We start from the raw sequence: 15,573 nt of genomic DNA, 5'->3' as shown, positions 1-15,573 counted from the left end.
GAGCGCAGTGACGACAGCCTCATGCCACACCCATCCATTCATAAAGTGGACAGAGTGCCAGCCTCCAGGCCGGCCATGCGCACAGCAAGGAGTTAATAGAAGATCCATTATGGGGGCATACAAAATGGTTATGATATTATTTTGGGACTCGTGTCACATACACCTCGTATTATGTGTGCGTCTCATATTCTAATTAGGAATTGCAGAGTAGGCTACATTTGTAGCACTTTATGACTCATACCATCTTAAGGAGTAATTTATCAGAAGAATAAAAAAAATGATGTGTTTTTGATCAGAAGTGGCAGCTGCCTGCTACAGTTTTGGCTATCTACATGTAGACCTACATTATGGGCTTTATGCAATAATGTAGCATAATTAATAGGCTAAATTGCATTGTATTAGTCGACCTGTGTACATTTTCAACTGTTAAATTAAAGCTTGAAAACAATTAATTGATTAGTGATGGAACATTTTGATAATCAATCAATCAAAAATGCCAAGTATTCATTGTTTCCACTATCTTAAATGTGAATATTCACTTTTTTCTTAGTCTATTATGATGGTAAATGAAATATCTTTAATTTTTGGACTTTTGGTTGGACAAAACAAGACATTTGAAGACATCCCCTTAGGCTCTAGGCTTTGGGGAACTGTGATAGCCATCTGACATTTTTATTGAGCAAATAGTGCATTGATTAATCAAAAAAATATTCGTAGGATTACTCAACAATAATTGTTAGTAGCTGCCTCATCCACATTAAAATGTGACACTTAATATACTGTAATATTACATATACAGCATTTGTGCATACATATTGTGAAAATGTACAGCAAGATTGGGATGTTGCTCAAGAGCACTTCAGATGGGCTGGTGCTCAGCGCCTCTATAGCTTGAAAGCAGGTCCTCCTTCGGTAGGACACACTGCTGACTTCATCATGTCCACTTTCCAAACCGGCCTGTTTGTGCAAGGTTGAATAACAGCATTTCTACACCTTTTTAATCTTTACAACTACTCACTCGTTTCATTTTGAGTCTATTTGGGATAAGAAAAAACGCTATTGTATAGTACAGTAGGTCACCATCCTTCTCAGGGAGTATGCTGCCCACAGTCATTGTTTAGTACAGAAACTGTACAGGGGCGTAGCACAAAATTCTGGGCCCTATAGAAAGGCATTCTCTTTGGGCCCCTCCCTGTATTCAAAGCTATTTATTCTAGCATATTTTGCGCCCTTCTCACACGAAGGCCCTGGTACTCAGTCCCATTTCTAACCCCTAGTCTGAAACCTCTGTACCAGTACAACTAGAAATATGTGTACTGACTATTATTCAGACAGCTTAGTTCCCCAGCTTGTGCTCAGTCTAATCATTATACAGACATTTTATAAATTCAAGGAAGAGCAAGTGTTTTGAACACATTCTTGGCTCTTCTGACACCAACACCCAGGAGATGTCCTGAAAAACCACAGCATCTCCTCTGGAATGGTGTCCTCACTTGCCTCCTGAGAACAGTACACAACATCAGTATGGCTTCCTTTGGGTCCCTTTGAATCAGGGCCAGCGATTGCTATAGGCAACCCAGGCAATGGCCTGGGGCATCAAGTGTGTTGGGGGTGCTGTGTCGTCCTTAGGTCTACCTCCCATGAATAATAAAATTAGAATGACAAGCAAAACAAAACATGTTTATTAAACATGATCATCCTTGGGTGCCGCCTCAACCACACATTTACTTGTCAACCTGATTGTTAGATTGAATTGATGATTCTTGTCAATCATTTCCTAATTGGGGGAACACTTCAAACTAATGATTTAGTTTCCAGTCTATGGGTCAGACCTGTGCCTCTCGGTATAAAAACCGAGACGAGCAGGGCTCAGACCACGGAGCTGCTGCAGCCTGCCTTCCGTGGTCTGTGCAGCAGGTGTGTCCCTGTTCCTGCCGTAGTTTTGGGTTTCCACCTCCGATGTAGAGCAGCGTACAGCCACTTCCCTAAACTGTCTTATTCAGAGATCAGAGTCTGAGATCAACCGTATCAGCAGAGCAATCACGTAATGCACAGCAGACTGTGGTGCAGGTAGATGATTTTCTGAAATATTGTGACTTTATTCTTGTAATAGCCTATTTTATTATCCCTTTATTTTCTCAAAATATCACGACTCCTCCAAATTTCCTAGAACACAGATGAGATTTATTTGGAATGTGCACAAAGTTTTGAACATGAGCAGAAATCTTGCTCAAACACATCTGAAATATTACAGTCTAGGGGTTCAAATATCATTCAGATGAATAATTGTCATATGCACTTTTAAGGAGGTTACATCACCAACAAATGATGCAAAAGAAGTAAATGATGCTAGGTTATGTGTGCTGACTCAGATATAATTAGAAAAGTCGATCTACAGGAGAATAAATAGATGAAACAATACAGAATGCCCAAGAGCCTTACTGCAATATTTTTCATTATGTTTTTATATTTGGATTGTAATCTATGTTTCCCTTTATATAAACATATTTCCAGCATAAATTGATCCGAAAAAAAGGTTTTAAAAAAAATAGATGCAAATTCACAAGAATGTAGGAAATTAAGTATTTAACGCTCAAAAGTTTCAGGGGGTGGACCCCCACATCAAAAGTCACCATGCACACAAATCTTGAAACAAAACACTGGCCTTTGGGTTGCCAGAACAGTTAGACCAAATGTTGGTGCCGGCTTACATGCAAGCTAGAAACTAAAATTAACAGACATTGCAACTTTATTGCTGACACAGCGCTGTGGAGATCTGGCAGTGCAGGACTAGGGAGAGGTTAGGGCAACCAAAAGCGCTAGAACCGGCCCTGCTTGGATTGGAGAGACTTCTGCTGTCATCACGTTCAAACCAACAGCCAGACATTTAGTGTCTTTTGGTGTTTTTTAAAGTTTTGCTGAACTCAGTTATACAGATCTAATCAAATTACAAAGTATTCATTTTCCACTTAGAAAAAAGCAGGGACAGGACACAATGTACAAAATGACACAACGAGAAAAAATCAGCACTCTAATTCAGGGCTCAGTGTCGACCTTTTTATTTGAGCTGTCAGAAAAGCATTTTCAGTATAAGCCTCCATCAGCCTTTCTAAAAAAAAAAAAGAAGAAAAAATGAATGCCGTTCTCTGTGTATGCATGTACTCTGTCTTGAACTTGGCAAAAACATAAATGTCAGGCTGGGGCTGTGAGAGGCCCCCTGTGTCTCAGATTCTCTGCTCAGCCAAGCATCTGAAATAGCCATTGTCTTGTGAAGGGAATGAAGCGACCTGCCCAGGCTTGCTCTGATCTCAGCATGCATGCAAGTCCTAGGCAACCATCCTCAGGCTGTAGGCAGCAGGCATGGAGGAGTCACCACACAGACACGGCAGTATGGACGGGTTGGGAGACATCCTGCTTTAGCCATGAAATGGATACCAATAGAATGAACTACTACTGTGAATGCTAAAAAAAAAAAATGCCTAATTTCAATTCTACAAACTTTGTTTACTGTGTTCTGCTGACATTCAGTATGACACACTGATGGTCATGTGACTGTATGTGTTCAGTCTGTCCACTTCTCTGCTCTCATCAGGTCCTTTGTCCCCTCTCTTCTTCGTGCAACACACAGGTGTAATGAACCTTTATCTCAAAGTGTCTTGTACAGCACTTTTCCACTGCCAGTGGCCTCTGCTATAGCACTATTGATGCAGCCACATGGGCACAATAGGGGCATAATGGGGGCGTCCACATGGTTCACCCCTCTCTCTGTCAGTCTCTCTCCTGAGAGGGCAAACTGCTGATCCCAGGGGAGTGAAAGGCCTGAGTTGGCTGAATTTCTACAAACAAACACAGCACACAGCACAGACTCGCACATACAAATACACATACAAGCGCATGCACACAAAACGGCGATCTTTGTCCCCGCTCAGATCAATTTCACTCAGCAACTCTGTACCTCCCCTGTGGCATGTTAGGAGTCACAATGGCCTTCGACACCAGCCATCGAACTTTGGGCGCTGACTGACCACAATGGGCCTCTCTTCACCTCAGAGCCTCTGCTATTCTTCTGCCTGATCTCTCAGACAAAGCAGTGTCACAGAAGTATCAATTGAGCTTGAACAATCGCTCACAAAGGGGAACTGACTTGGTGTTTCCAGCCCTCTTGCCAACTGTACCACATTTGTGTGGTGTGAAGGTAATTTGGCATCAAATTCAGCCATGCTCAGAAAGATGATTTACAACTTCACTTTGTGGCATGATTGTTGATTTGTAAATAATTTTTTCATGAGATTTTCCAGTTGATTTGAGCCACAGTCTCACGAGAAAATGGAGATGCTTTAAATCAAATTTCTTTTCATTACAAAATTATTAAAAATACTTGTCCATGTCAGAAGATTCCAGGCCGTTTCAACAGAGACTTAGTGTGAAATTTTGAGTGAGAGTAGCATTATTTTTGCCATCTGGTAGCAGAACAGTTCTTTCTGCTATTATTCGTACATTGAAACTCTGTTTTGATGTGAGGAGGGGCGTTCAAATTTAATTTGCTATCCATATTTTAGATTTTTATATTTACACACAATTTATCTTAAACCGATTTAATTTGATTCAAACTGTGATTCTGAAGACAAAAGACAAGAACATGTAGAAGACAGATGCTTTGTAATTTAATCTTTTTCAAATACACATCCCAGAACAAAACAGGAAATAGGACTAAAATGAAGTAGTAATGTCTTTGAGTCAGACACAGAGAAAGCACAACCATCTCTTAACCCGGTGTTCTGCTGAGTTAGGAAGTGGTGGGTCATTAGTGTCCCAAATAATTATCAACTACAGGTCACTAATCTGTTATTCCAGGAACTGGCAGTTTGGGAATAAACTCCCTTTTAAACTCTACAACACCCTCCTTACCTACTGTAATACTTCCTAGATTGGTGCTTGGCATTTTTAGGGTTGTTCTGCGATACCATCATATACTGTATGCACCATGATTTTATGCTGTCTATATTTCAATATGTTGTGCGTTTTCATACACTACTTTTTTGCATCTGACTTGGACCTTGCACCCAAATAAAGCTGAACTTAAACCCTGAACCATTGGGACTTTGACAAATGCTGTTTAACCCCACATGACCCTACCAGTTTAATGTGGATTACTTCTCCTATGTTGTTAATGCACATATGCATACTTTGTGCATATGTGCTTATATGTTTAGAGAACTCAAAAAACAGGGATTTGTGCAATTATTTGTGGTGACTAAGGGGCCAGATGTCACTTTGTCATTGTAGACAGAGATCAAAGAAAAAATGACCTAACCCCTTTTATAAGTTCATCCCTCAATCTCCATCCAATCTCCATCCATTCTCCTCCATAAAGGGGTGCTATCCAATCCTGGGCCGGCACCCACTAAGTTTTGGGCACCTGGCCTCCTTGGGCCACACTCTGGGCTGTTTGTGTCTGTCCCGAGTGTCACTTATAGGTGCTATGAATAGACGCTGGCGTATGCTCAGTGCTGTCAGCTGGGCACTGGCACGTGTGGCTCATGTCAGCACGGCCGCAACGCAATGCTCCCAACTGGCGTCATTGCACCGACAGCACATTTGGGTTACCATGGAAACAGGGACGAGCACAGCTCCCTCTGCCCCGACATCCATTGGTTGTGTTTTTCAGACAAACTCTGATGTCTTTCTCTATCTCGCTATTTCTATCTCTTTCTTTTCCCATCCTTCTCCCTTTTCTTCTTTCTGTCGTTCTTTCTTTCCTTCCTTATTTCTTTTTGTTTCTCTGTCTCTTGTTTATGTGACTATGACGCTCAGCAGGGAACGGGAGGTTTGAGATTCTATCCAGAGGGCTTTCTATTTATGAGCTGTTAAAGTTGTTGTTCTCATTCCAGGAGCACACCCATGAACTGCAGATGTGCACGGTCTGGTCATTCAAGTCTCTTTTGGATTATGTGTGTGTGTGTGTGCGTGTGTGCATGTGTGTGTGTGTGTATGTGTGTGTCATGATATCCTCACCAGTGAGTCGAGCAAGAGGTCTATCACATCTCTCTTCTCTTCTGACTTTCTCTCATAAGCAAATGTCTCTCTCTCTCTTCTTCTCCCTCCATCCACACAGGCATGTGGTGTTAGAGTGACTGGCCATAATGGAAGGGTGGAACGATGGATCACTGCGTTTTTCACGGAGGTCGGACAGCTTTCTCAGGACAAATGAGCAGATTGCAGTGTTTGTACTTCTGCTCCATTTACCACATATCATTGACTGTGTCCTGGCTGGAAGGCAGGCGGCCAGATGGGTGGAGGGAACAGGTACTAAGTTAATAAAACAAAACTAAAAGACAAGATTTACTCAAAAGCCACATCCTTTACCCAGTATTGTAGTTTTGAAGTTTTTATTCTCCTGCAGAGTGTGTGTTTGACACAGATTCCTGCTTTTAGAGTTTCACTGGTTTACATCCAAACAATGATAATCATCCTTTTCTTCCTCCAGCCCTTCATGCTCATCTTAAGCATTGTCATTGTGATTAAATATGTTATAATTTGAGAAACAAATTGCAAGACATCCTTCAGTAACCTCTCTGAATGTCTTGGCATTATTGACATTATCAGAGATCCTCTGATAAAACGATTTACTCTATGCAGATGACACACAGAGAGTACAAAGGTTCCACTATGACAGTCAGACCCAGAGGCAAGACTCTTTCCCAGCCTCGCTGTCTTATACACCATGTGAGTCTACTGATACATGATACTATGTATCGTTTCAAAGTTGTCATTTATAGTTCATGTCCAAGGAGCAGAACAACAATTAACTGACAATAATTAAGTCAGATCCAGTCAGTTAAAGTTTAAAAGAGTGTGTGTGTGTGTGTGGGTGTGTATATATGGGCACACATTTACAGTAATGTTTGTGTTTTGGTGGTGCATGTGAATTAATGGTGAGTGACAGAACAGCTGTGGAATGTGTAGGGTAAGGGGGGCAGTAGGGTACCACTCCATCTATTCTGCTGTAAAAATGTGTGTTTGAAATTAAGGAATAAATGTATTCACATTATCTTACCCAACTCGTGTTATGCTAACTCTTTCATCCATTAGAAAACATAGAATTCTAATAAAAAATAATAGCAAAATAAATACTTTGCAACTAACATTTTTCTTCATGTTTACATTGCTAAATTTGAGCAGTTTACAGTTCCAAATTCTTAATATTAAAACAGTATAATTGTCTAATTAGAGACTTATGGGAGAAGAAAGTGTGGCAAGCCTGTGAGTTTTTGAATTGTTAATTATTATAGACAGTGTTCAACCCCAACAGTTAAAGACCACATCAAGCTCGTACTGGGACGCAGCCAGGTGTGAATGTAGAGCATCGCTATAAATGAGCTGTTGAGTTACCATACCCCTGGACAAGGTTACTCAAACAACGAGGAATAAAAAGCATGCGTTTGAATTAGAGCTTTTCTGACCATGATGACAAAAGTTACACCATCTCTGAAGATTGAATCCAACATTTAAATAACGAGCTGTTGTTTCAGAACAAATGCTGCCTTGAATCACGCACAGACAGACACGACAGACACACACACACACACACACACACACACACACACACACACACACACACACACACACGTACACACACCAGTGCCAAACTGAAGACCCTCTGTTGAAACACAGCGAGTTCTATATGAAACTACTGTGATGGTACTGTTGGGTTACGTCAAAAGTCAACCACTTTCCTTTTTGTTTTACCTACATTAAAAATAATCATAGAAAATACATATTATATATTAGATTAGATAACCTCTGTATGATGTTTCACTGTTGCGTGCGCACTGAGGTGAATGCCAAGTTGGTCCACTCTTAAAGCTCTCTGACACACACTTTCTCAATCACTCACTCACACACACACACATACACACACACACACACACACACACACACACACACACACACACACACACACACACACACACACACACACACACACATAAGCCAATAGTTTGATGGAAATGTTAATGTATTTCAAATTCAGTTTGTTCCCTGAAGACACCATTCATCTCTTTCATATTAACCCCATTAGCAGTGTCATTGACAGCGCACAATATATGAGTTGCCGGATATTGTTGTTATCATTGCTGTGACTCTATTTTGAGACTCAATAACTCTCTCATCCACTCGCTCAAGGTAATGACAGAGGTGTTTGTGTAAGAAAAAGAGTGGTTGGGAATTAAAAGCAACCACATTTTTGAGATTTTGAAGCAAATTTCTAAAAATTGACCATTTTAGTGATCTATATTATTATATGATCCTGAGTAGAATAAACAACACAAAGCATGCCAGGCTAGTTTTTTATACAGTAATGGAAATATATTAATTTAATGATAAAATGTTCTTTAATGAAAGAAGGGTGTGAAAAGAAGTTATCATCATTAGCAGCTCAGTAATTATCACTGATCATATTAGTATTTAAAAAAATATCTGCCAAAACTAAACCTAGTTGTACAGTATGTATACCTAATTGTACACAGAACACTGATTTAAATCTGACAAGACTGACTTTGTTTTAGAAGACTGTGGAAAATGAATCCATCATCATTTCAATAGTGCCATCTGCACATATGGCCACATACACACATCATTATAACACACACAAACACTAACATACACTCCAACGTCAGTACAACGTCAGACAATTCAAACAGTGCCCAGTGCTAGGCAACCATGCTATCCCGGTGCAGATGGCAGGGTCTGATCATGCTTATTTTACTCTAATCTAATGCACTTAAGTCCCATTGCTTACCCATGCCTTCTACAGGATGTTACTGGGGACATGCAAGTTGTGTGTGTGTGTGTGTGTGTGTGTGTGTGTGTGTGTGTGTGTGTGTCTGTGTGTGTGTGTGTCTGTGTGTGTGTCTGTGTGTCTTTTTGCAAACAGGGCAGGACAGACGTTGTAATAGCTGTTGCATAATGGACTCCACCTAAATGGTGAGAAGCTGTGGTTGCAACGATAGATGGGTTCAGGTTGGCATGCCTCAACTATAATGGAGTTAGTAGCAATACATCAAAGCTAAAGCCCAGAACCCGCTATCCACCCATTTCTTTCAATCCATATTTGCTGACTGGGTGAGCCACTTCAGTCCCTCTCACACCACATTCCAATTATCATAATCACCAAGACGAAATAACAGACATTTACACACCCTTTCTCCTCTCTTCTTACCTGTTCCACCTGCCATAGTGTGCTGCATTCCATTTGACTACATCCATCACATAGAATAATTACAAAGTCCATTACAGAATAATGTAATGTAACCATCCTATACTCCATATATTAGAAGAGTGTTCATATAATTCAAATGAAATGGCTAGGTTTTTGGTTCTTCTATGATAAAGTGCTTGTGTTTCCATTCTACAAAAACATTTTAGCCAACACTAAAAAAATGAAAAACAACAGTCCTACACAGTACATAGTGCAGTAATTTGGTATTGCATGTTATTTCAATTAAATTAAAATGTCAAATATATTGTCAAATCATAACAGCCTTTATCTCAGCAACCTTAACAGATAGAGTAGGTCTAAGCCACACTATAAGTTACAGAGACCCAACAATTCCCCCAAGAACAATTGGATTTACTGTATTCCAGCTGCATCGAGGAAAAACTCAATTTTAACAGGCAAAACCCTTGGACAGAACCTTGGTGGTTGGCCATCTGCCTCAACCATTTGGGGGGATATATAAAAATACAACATATACAAAAAACAATCTGACACATGCTATTTTCTGCTCATTTGCAAATGTTATTTGACCTAGATCTGGTTTTCACCTCTATGTGTGCTTGTCTGTCAGTCAGCAGTGACAGTTTTTGGGGTCTGTCATATTGTAGTACCCCGCCCCCCCTTCCCATTTTAAGTGTTTTTTAAATGGAAGATCTATTTATACAGCATGTCAACAGGAGACGGTTTCCTGATTGCTTCGTCAGAGGGCTGGTTTGTGGCAACAGGCTGAAGAGGCTTTAGGCACTTCATCCCCCCTGGTGAGGCTCTATCCCAATAAGCTTAGCACACAGGCCTAGGCAGCTGCCACAAGGCTGGATGGCAATGGGATAAATTGCTCTTCCTGCACCAGAATAATGAAGAAACACACAAACAAACAGCCTCAAAATATATTCATGCTGTGACGCTCACACAAACACATACAGATAACTACCACACCCATTAACACAAAAGATCGTAACTTGCTCTGATGAATCAACTTGTACAGTATTGTAGCATGGTATTTGACAAGCCGTGTATGGTCAACACCCATGTACAGTTGTGCACTGACAAACATGTTTTGTTCGTGAATCAATTTTAATTCACAGTGAGAGACATGAAGGCCTTAATAGCTAGACGGCTGATAATGTGCCCAGTAGTCTCGCATTGGCAGACCTACCTCCACAGTGCTGCAAAAGAGGGTCTGGCTAGTTCACACAGGAAAGCTCTGGTTAACTGGCATTTCTTTAAACCAGTCACAATTGTCTTGGGTGGTTCTAAGCGCCAGACAGAGCCCCAGTGCCGCTGCAAAATAGCCTCGGGAAGGAACTTGTTGGTGGAACATGTGGACGTACGTTTAAAGGTTGTTTTAGTTGTTTAACAAAAAACTCAGATTGGACAGGTAGTCTATCTAGCTGTCTGGATTTACCCTGCAGAGATCTGAGTTCTTAAAAATCGACCGGAGTTTAGAATGTTAACACAAAGAAAGCGGAAGGTGACAGACATCCAAACGTAAAGAGTGACATCCGGCGGAATTTCCGGTGGCAACGGACCAAACCCGGAAGTGGAATGTTGTGGACATGAACTAAAAGCCCGGTGAATCATGCCATGATAACTTCTCAAAAAGTTTCATGATCAATGAGGCTATCCGTCATTTTACTAAAGTGACACATCCTACCACTGGGGGCCTTTTATTGAAGTTCTTGCAGGATCTATTTTTCTCATGCGACTCTCATTAATAAAATAATTAAAAGTAGAGAATATGTAGAATGTTGTTCTGATACCTCCATTACTTGACACACATGCATGTGCACACATGCATTCACAGTCCACATAGATTCAAATCCACATCTGAGAACAGCTCATGTTAAAGTCTGATCTCCCCAACAGTGTATGCTTAGCTGTGTGTCACCTAAAAGCCAAAAGATTAACAAGTATTGTAGCAGTACACAGCATGAGTGGCCCCGGGGCTGTGTACGGGACTAAAGCGTCTCACAGAACTATTGACTTAGTTAACAAGTGACTGCTGTTGTTTGTTTCCACGTTTTTTCTGTAAAAAGTGATGTCTTCTCTACTCTCAACCCTTTCTTGAAGTTGTTTTACCCTGCTCTGTATCTCCGCTCTTTCAATCCTCTGCTTATTTCATGTATCTCTCTTGACCAATCTTTCCCTCCCTCCGTACTGTCCCAGTTATTTATCTCAGCGTCTTTCGGGACCTCATATTGACAGCTTAGTCCACCACACCCCCCTCTAGCATGTGCGGTTAGCCGCCCCAACCCCCAGGAAACTGGGAAGCATGACACCACATGACGTACTGAAAATGATTGATTCCATTGAGATTTTATGTGTTAATGTCGCTGTAGTGCATGTTTATTCTTTACAATTGACCCTGCCATCAGCGTTAACATGACGGTCAGTTGGTACCTAGGACATTTGAGTTACATAACTTGACTTGTGTGTGGATTCAAAACAGTCTTGTCTGTTGATGTTATGTGACCAGTTTTGACTGTAAACCAAAAAACTGGGATTTAATACACGCTTAGCCCTAAACTGACAAACAACACACAATTCCTTGCTGACCTGATTCTTCTTATCTCGTCACAACAAGGTGGGTGGGATTCGAATGATACCTGGTTGCCTGATGTATACTTTAAAAAACTCGTATGATCTGCTTTTACAGCTGAGTTGGCAATATTTGTTTTCAGTTAAGGCATTTTCTGCTCATCTAAACAGATCCAAGAAAACAGTATCTCTGTTGTACTTCTTAATGTTTTGTCTTGATAAAAAAAATTCTGCTGTATTTGTTTTCATTAAAAGGCTTTTTTTCTGTAATTTTTAAGAAACAAAAATAGACTTGTTTATAATGTAACTATACTGCACACAGTGATCTTTTGACCTAATTTAAATGCCTTTTAACTATATAAAAAAAGAACGTGTAACCAGAAAAGGGTAACAAACACATCATAGACATAAACACACCTGCCTCAAATGTAGATTATTTGGACAGTAAAATACAATTATAATAAAAAATACATAAAAGTCAAATTATGCATTGTAGTCTTTCACATGTTAAACTGTGGACATGATGCACTGGACACCATCTTTCTAATACATATTTCTTTCCTTTTATGTTCTTTATGTATCTGTACTAATGCTGTCCTAAATAACTGAATGTACCCCTCTAGGTATCAATGAAGGTTTATCTCATCTAACAAAGGAGCCACTACATTGAAAAGTAAAGGTCTATGACTTCCCTCTGCAACGTGCCCACGTTAACTGCTTGACATTATCGTCTGAACAAAGTATTCAATTTCTTCTCAGTTTCTCAAAAAGTCTGTCTCCAGTCTCTAACCTTTTGTGCAACTCCACCCTCCACTCTAGTGAAATCTGTATGCAGTACACCATCTATTGGTGCATTTGTGAAGTGCAAAATTAAATTCAAAAACTGCAGTTTTGTTTACAAAAATGTTTATTGGTACAGCTGCATAAAACACTAAATATATCAGAAATAATAATAGAATCTTTGTAACTTTCAAAAACTACATTTACATATATGTAAACAGTTGTACTTAAAAATAGTTATAGAAACATGAAGAGATTATTTTTTGCATTATTTTGTTATACTAATCTCCTTTTATCTCCTGTAGATATAGAGACTGAAATGCCATGAATCAAGATTATTAATGTCCTTATAGAATCTCAACCTGACCCTAATGTTATCTTTCCAGAAACACTCTAACATACCAAATTCACAGTAATACTACACGTAGCTTCAATGAAAGCAAAGTCCTACGACTGTGTGTAACGGATAATCTCACTCAGGTCATAGCCTGTCACTGCAAAAGCATAGCCATCGCCGTCACAGAACTTGGCGCCACATATTTGAGTGTCCGTCACACACTCGTTATGCAAATGTGATACCTGAAAGCAAATGAGGAAAACACACACTCAAAGTCTCATTGAGAATAAGTGTAAGTTAAACCTGGGGCAAACCACCGTGAATGGTGCCTTGATTCAGAACGTATTAAAAAAATAACTTTTGAATTCTTTTTTTTGTGTATTCTGTGTTTAGACCTGTTACCTCAACACTGTTGGTCTCTGGGGTCATTGTCAGGTGCCACACCCTAACCAGAGAGTCCTCAGCAGCAGACAGAAGCTAAGCAAAAGCAAAATCAAGATATTAGATATGCCACAAAAAAACATTGACTAATTAACTAATTATTGCATTTTTCTAAAAAAAAAATAATTTAGTATAAATCCTATATGTTTTTGCCACTTCAAATTACAACCTTCATTTATTCAGGTAGGGTCATTGAGAGCAAGCTCTCTTTTTCAGTGACACCAATAAAAATAAATTTAAAAAAACAATCTTAATTACAGTACAAATAAATATGATCATAAAAATGACATGATCATAGAACAATACACAAATTACAATGTGTAAAAAATAAATGAAGGACCAGTCACAAAATTAGTTGTCAGTTTCCAGTTTTCCCAATATATTCACACTTTCCAAAATGATTAATGCCAACATAATAAACTGTCAGTGAAAGATTTTTTTTTTTATCAAATTGGTTTATTCAACTCACCAGCCCAGAAAATGGTGCAATGTCCAGTGAGTATATCCAGCGAGCGTGGGCGTTGATCTCAGCATGCAGGATGCCCGTCACTGCCTCATAGAGACGAATCTGGCCTGTGCCATAACCTGCCACCACTGTGCCTTTCCACAACTTGACAGATGAGCAGCTCATACTGAGAGCAGCAAGGGACATGGGCAATGATTGCCATCAGGGAATTAAGGAAAAAGATAATGGATATTAGATTAGAGCAAGGAGGGGAAATGAAGAAGAAACAAATGACAGTGGAAAGGAACAGAGCGGATGTGTACAACAATACGGGAAGAACGGAGAGAAATAGAGAGTAGAAGAGGAGAAGTGATGAAGCAGTTTTACTGCTATATTAGCTTAATCTTACATTGCACACCAAAAATGATAATAAAATACAGTCAACATCTCACTCAAAGCCAGGGATGTTGTTGAGCAGCTGAAAGTCCTCCCCAGACTTCCACACACACAGGTTGCCCCCGTCATCTGCACTGACCATATCAGCAATGCACTCCTGAAGGGAGGAAGACAGCAACAGAGATGAATGGTTGTAGTTCCTAGATGTATTATATAAAGTAGAAATGTATCTATGTTTGTCTGACATTGGTGGAAATAAATTCACAATAAACAAGTGCACACACACCATACCTGACTGCCAGAGCACTCCGGGGCCATGTCAGTGATGGACTCCTTGTGCTCCTCCAGGACCTCAGACAGGGTAATATTACTGCCTTTACTGGGAACATCAAATACTAGAATTGCACCGGAGGAAACGCCTAAAGAGAGAAAGAGACAGTGGACTGTAGAGTTTTGTCCTGTATTTTGAATATACTTAAATATATTCCACTCAGTGCTTACCCACACATATATAACTGTCCTGCACTGCTGATATCCCCCGAGCAAAAACAGCCTGACCTGGGACACAAAGAAGTTCTGTGAGTGCACTCAATTTAGTGTAAAACTCTTGATTTATACTTTTCTCGCACACACAAATATGGATACAGTATATGAACGTGTGTAAATGTTCATGCAAACATATGTGTGGGCAAAAAAAGCCAAAAGTATCTTGAGTAAACCTGACAAAGCAGAAAACCATTGATCATGTGTACAATGTCTTCCCGGCCATTTGTGATTGTGTAGATATAATAATGCAGATGCCTAATAATTCATTATATTAATAAACAGGTCCTCCAATTGATGTTTAAATATGGTTGTGTTATGAGGATGGATAAACTGCAAAGTTTCTGGAACAACCAAGTGAACTTGTGTCATGTATTCCTTTGTATCATATCACACTGTATCATCTTATTGTATTGCATCATATAATATATTAACTATTAATTGAGACAGGTCTGCCTTTGAGTGCCTACATGTGTAGTTTCAAGTTGGTAGTTTATATGTAAATTTACCTGTAGGTGTTTCCGGAGTATCGAGTGCATGCCAGTACACCATGATGGAGCCATCAGATTCATACATCTAAAACAATGGATTTATATGAATGCAAATGGCTGCAGAAACATTTGTTCATACTTTTGTACTTACACTTCAGTCCCATATACAACCCCAGCTGCTATAAGTGTAAAAGTAGCAGAAGCAGCATTGCCTCCTCCAAATGTGGAGACTGCTGATGACCGCAAAGGAGAGCAGGCACACAAAAACTCACCTGGATGCCTTTCTGAGAGGTCACCACCAGCAGATCACGAGAGGGCAGGGGAC

The 15,573-nt window shown here is 39.9% G+C and overlaps 2 protein-coding genes across 2 annotated transcripts in view; one reads left to right on the top strand and one right to left on the bottom strand.

Annotated features, from left to right (window-relative positions):
* Nucleotides 1–6,955: 6,955 nt before the first annotated feature.
* Nucleotides 6,956–15,573, top strand: part of c20h2orf81 (chromosome 20 C2orf81 homolog) — a 12,675-nt gene continuing 4,057 nt past the window's right edge. Inside the window, exon 1 of the mRNA XM_032516487.1 lies at nucleotides 6,956–6,967. The gene's annotated coding sequence lies outside the window, so the exon portion shown is untranslated. The remainder of the gene's footprint in view (nucleotides 6,968–15,573) is intronic.
* wdr54 (WD repeat domain 54) overlaps nucleotides 12,818–15,573 on the bottom strand; it is a 4,028-nt gene continuing 1,272 nt past the window's right edge. The window contains exons 4-11 of the mRNA XM_032516488.1: nucleotides 15,521–15,573; nucleotides 15,267–15,333; nucleotides 14,716–14,772; nucleotides 14,506–14,633; nucleotides 14,271–14,371; nucleotides 13,843–14,005; nucleotides 13,335–13,409; nucleotides 12,818–13,174 (exon numbers count right to left, since the gene is read on the bottom strand). Of these exons, the coding sequence (XP_032372379.1) occupies nucleotides 13,043–13,174; nucleotides 13,335–13,409; nucleotides 13,843–14,005; nucleotides 14,271–14,371; nucleotides 14,506–14,633; nucleotides 14,716–14,772; nucleotides 15,267–15,333; nucleotides 15,521–15,573 (776 nt within the window). The 3' untranslated portion in view covers nucleotides 12,818–13,042. The remainder of the gene's footprint in view (nucleotides 13,175–13,334; nucleotides 13,410–13,842; nucleotides 14,006–14,270; nucleotides 14,372–14,505; nucleotides 14,634–14,715; nucleotides 14,773–15,266; nucleotides 15,334–15,520) is intronic.

The sequence above is a fragment of the Etheostoma spectabile genome, chromosome 5 (genome assembly GCF_008692095.1).
Source record: "Etheostoma spectabile isolate EspeVRDwgs_2016 chromosome 5, UIUC_Espe_1.0, whole genome shotgun sequence".
Taxonomy (NCBI): domain Eukaryota; kingdom Metazoa; phylum Chordata; class Actinopteri; order Perciformes; family Percidae; genus Etheostoma; species Etheostoma spectabile.
The sequence above is the reverse complement of the archived record's forward strand: the minus strand, read 5'-3'. Positions and strand labels throughout refer to the sequence as shown.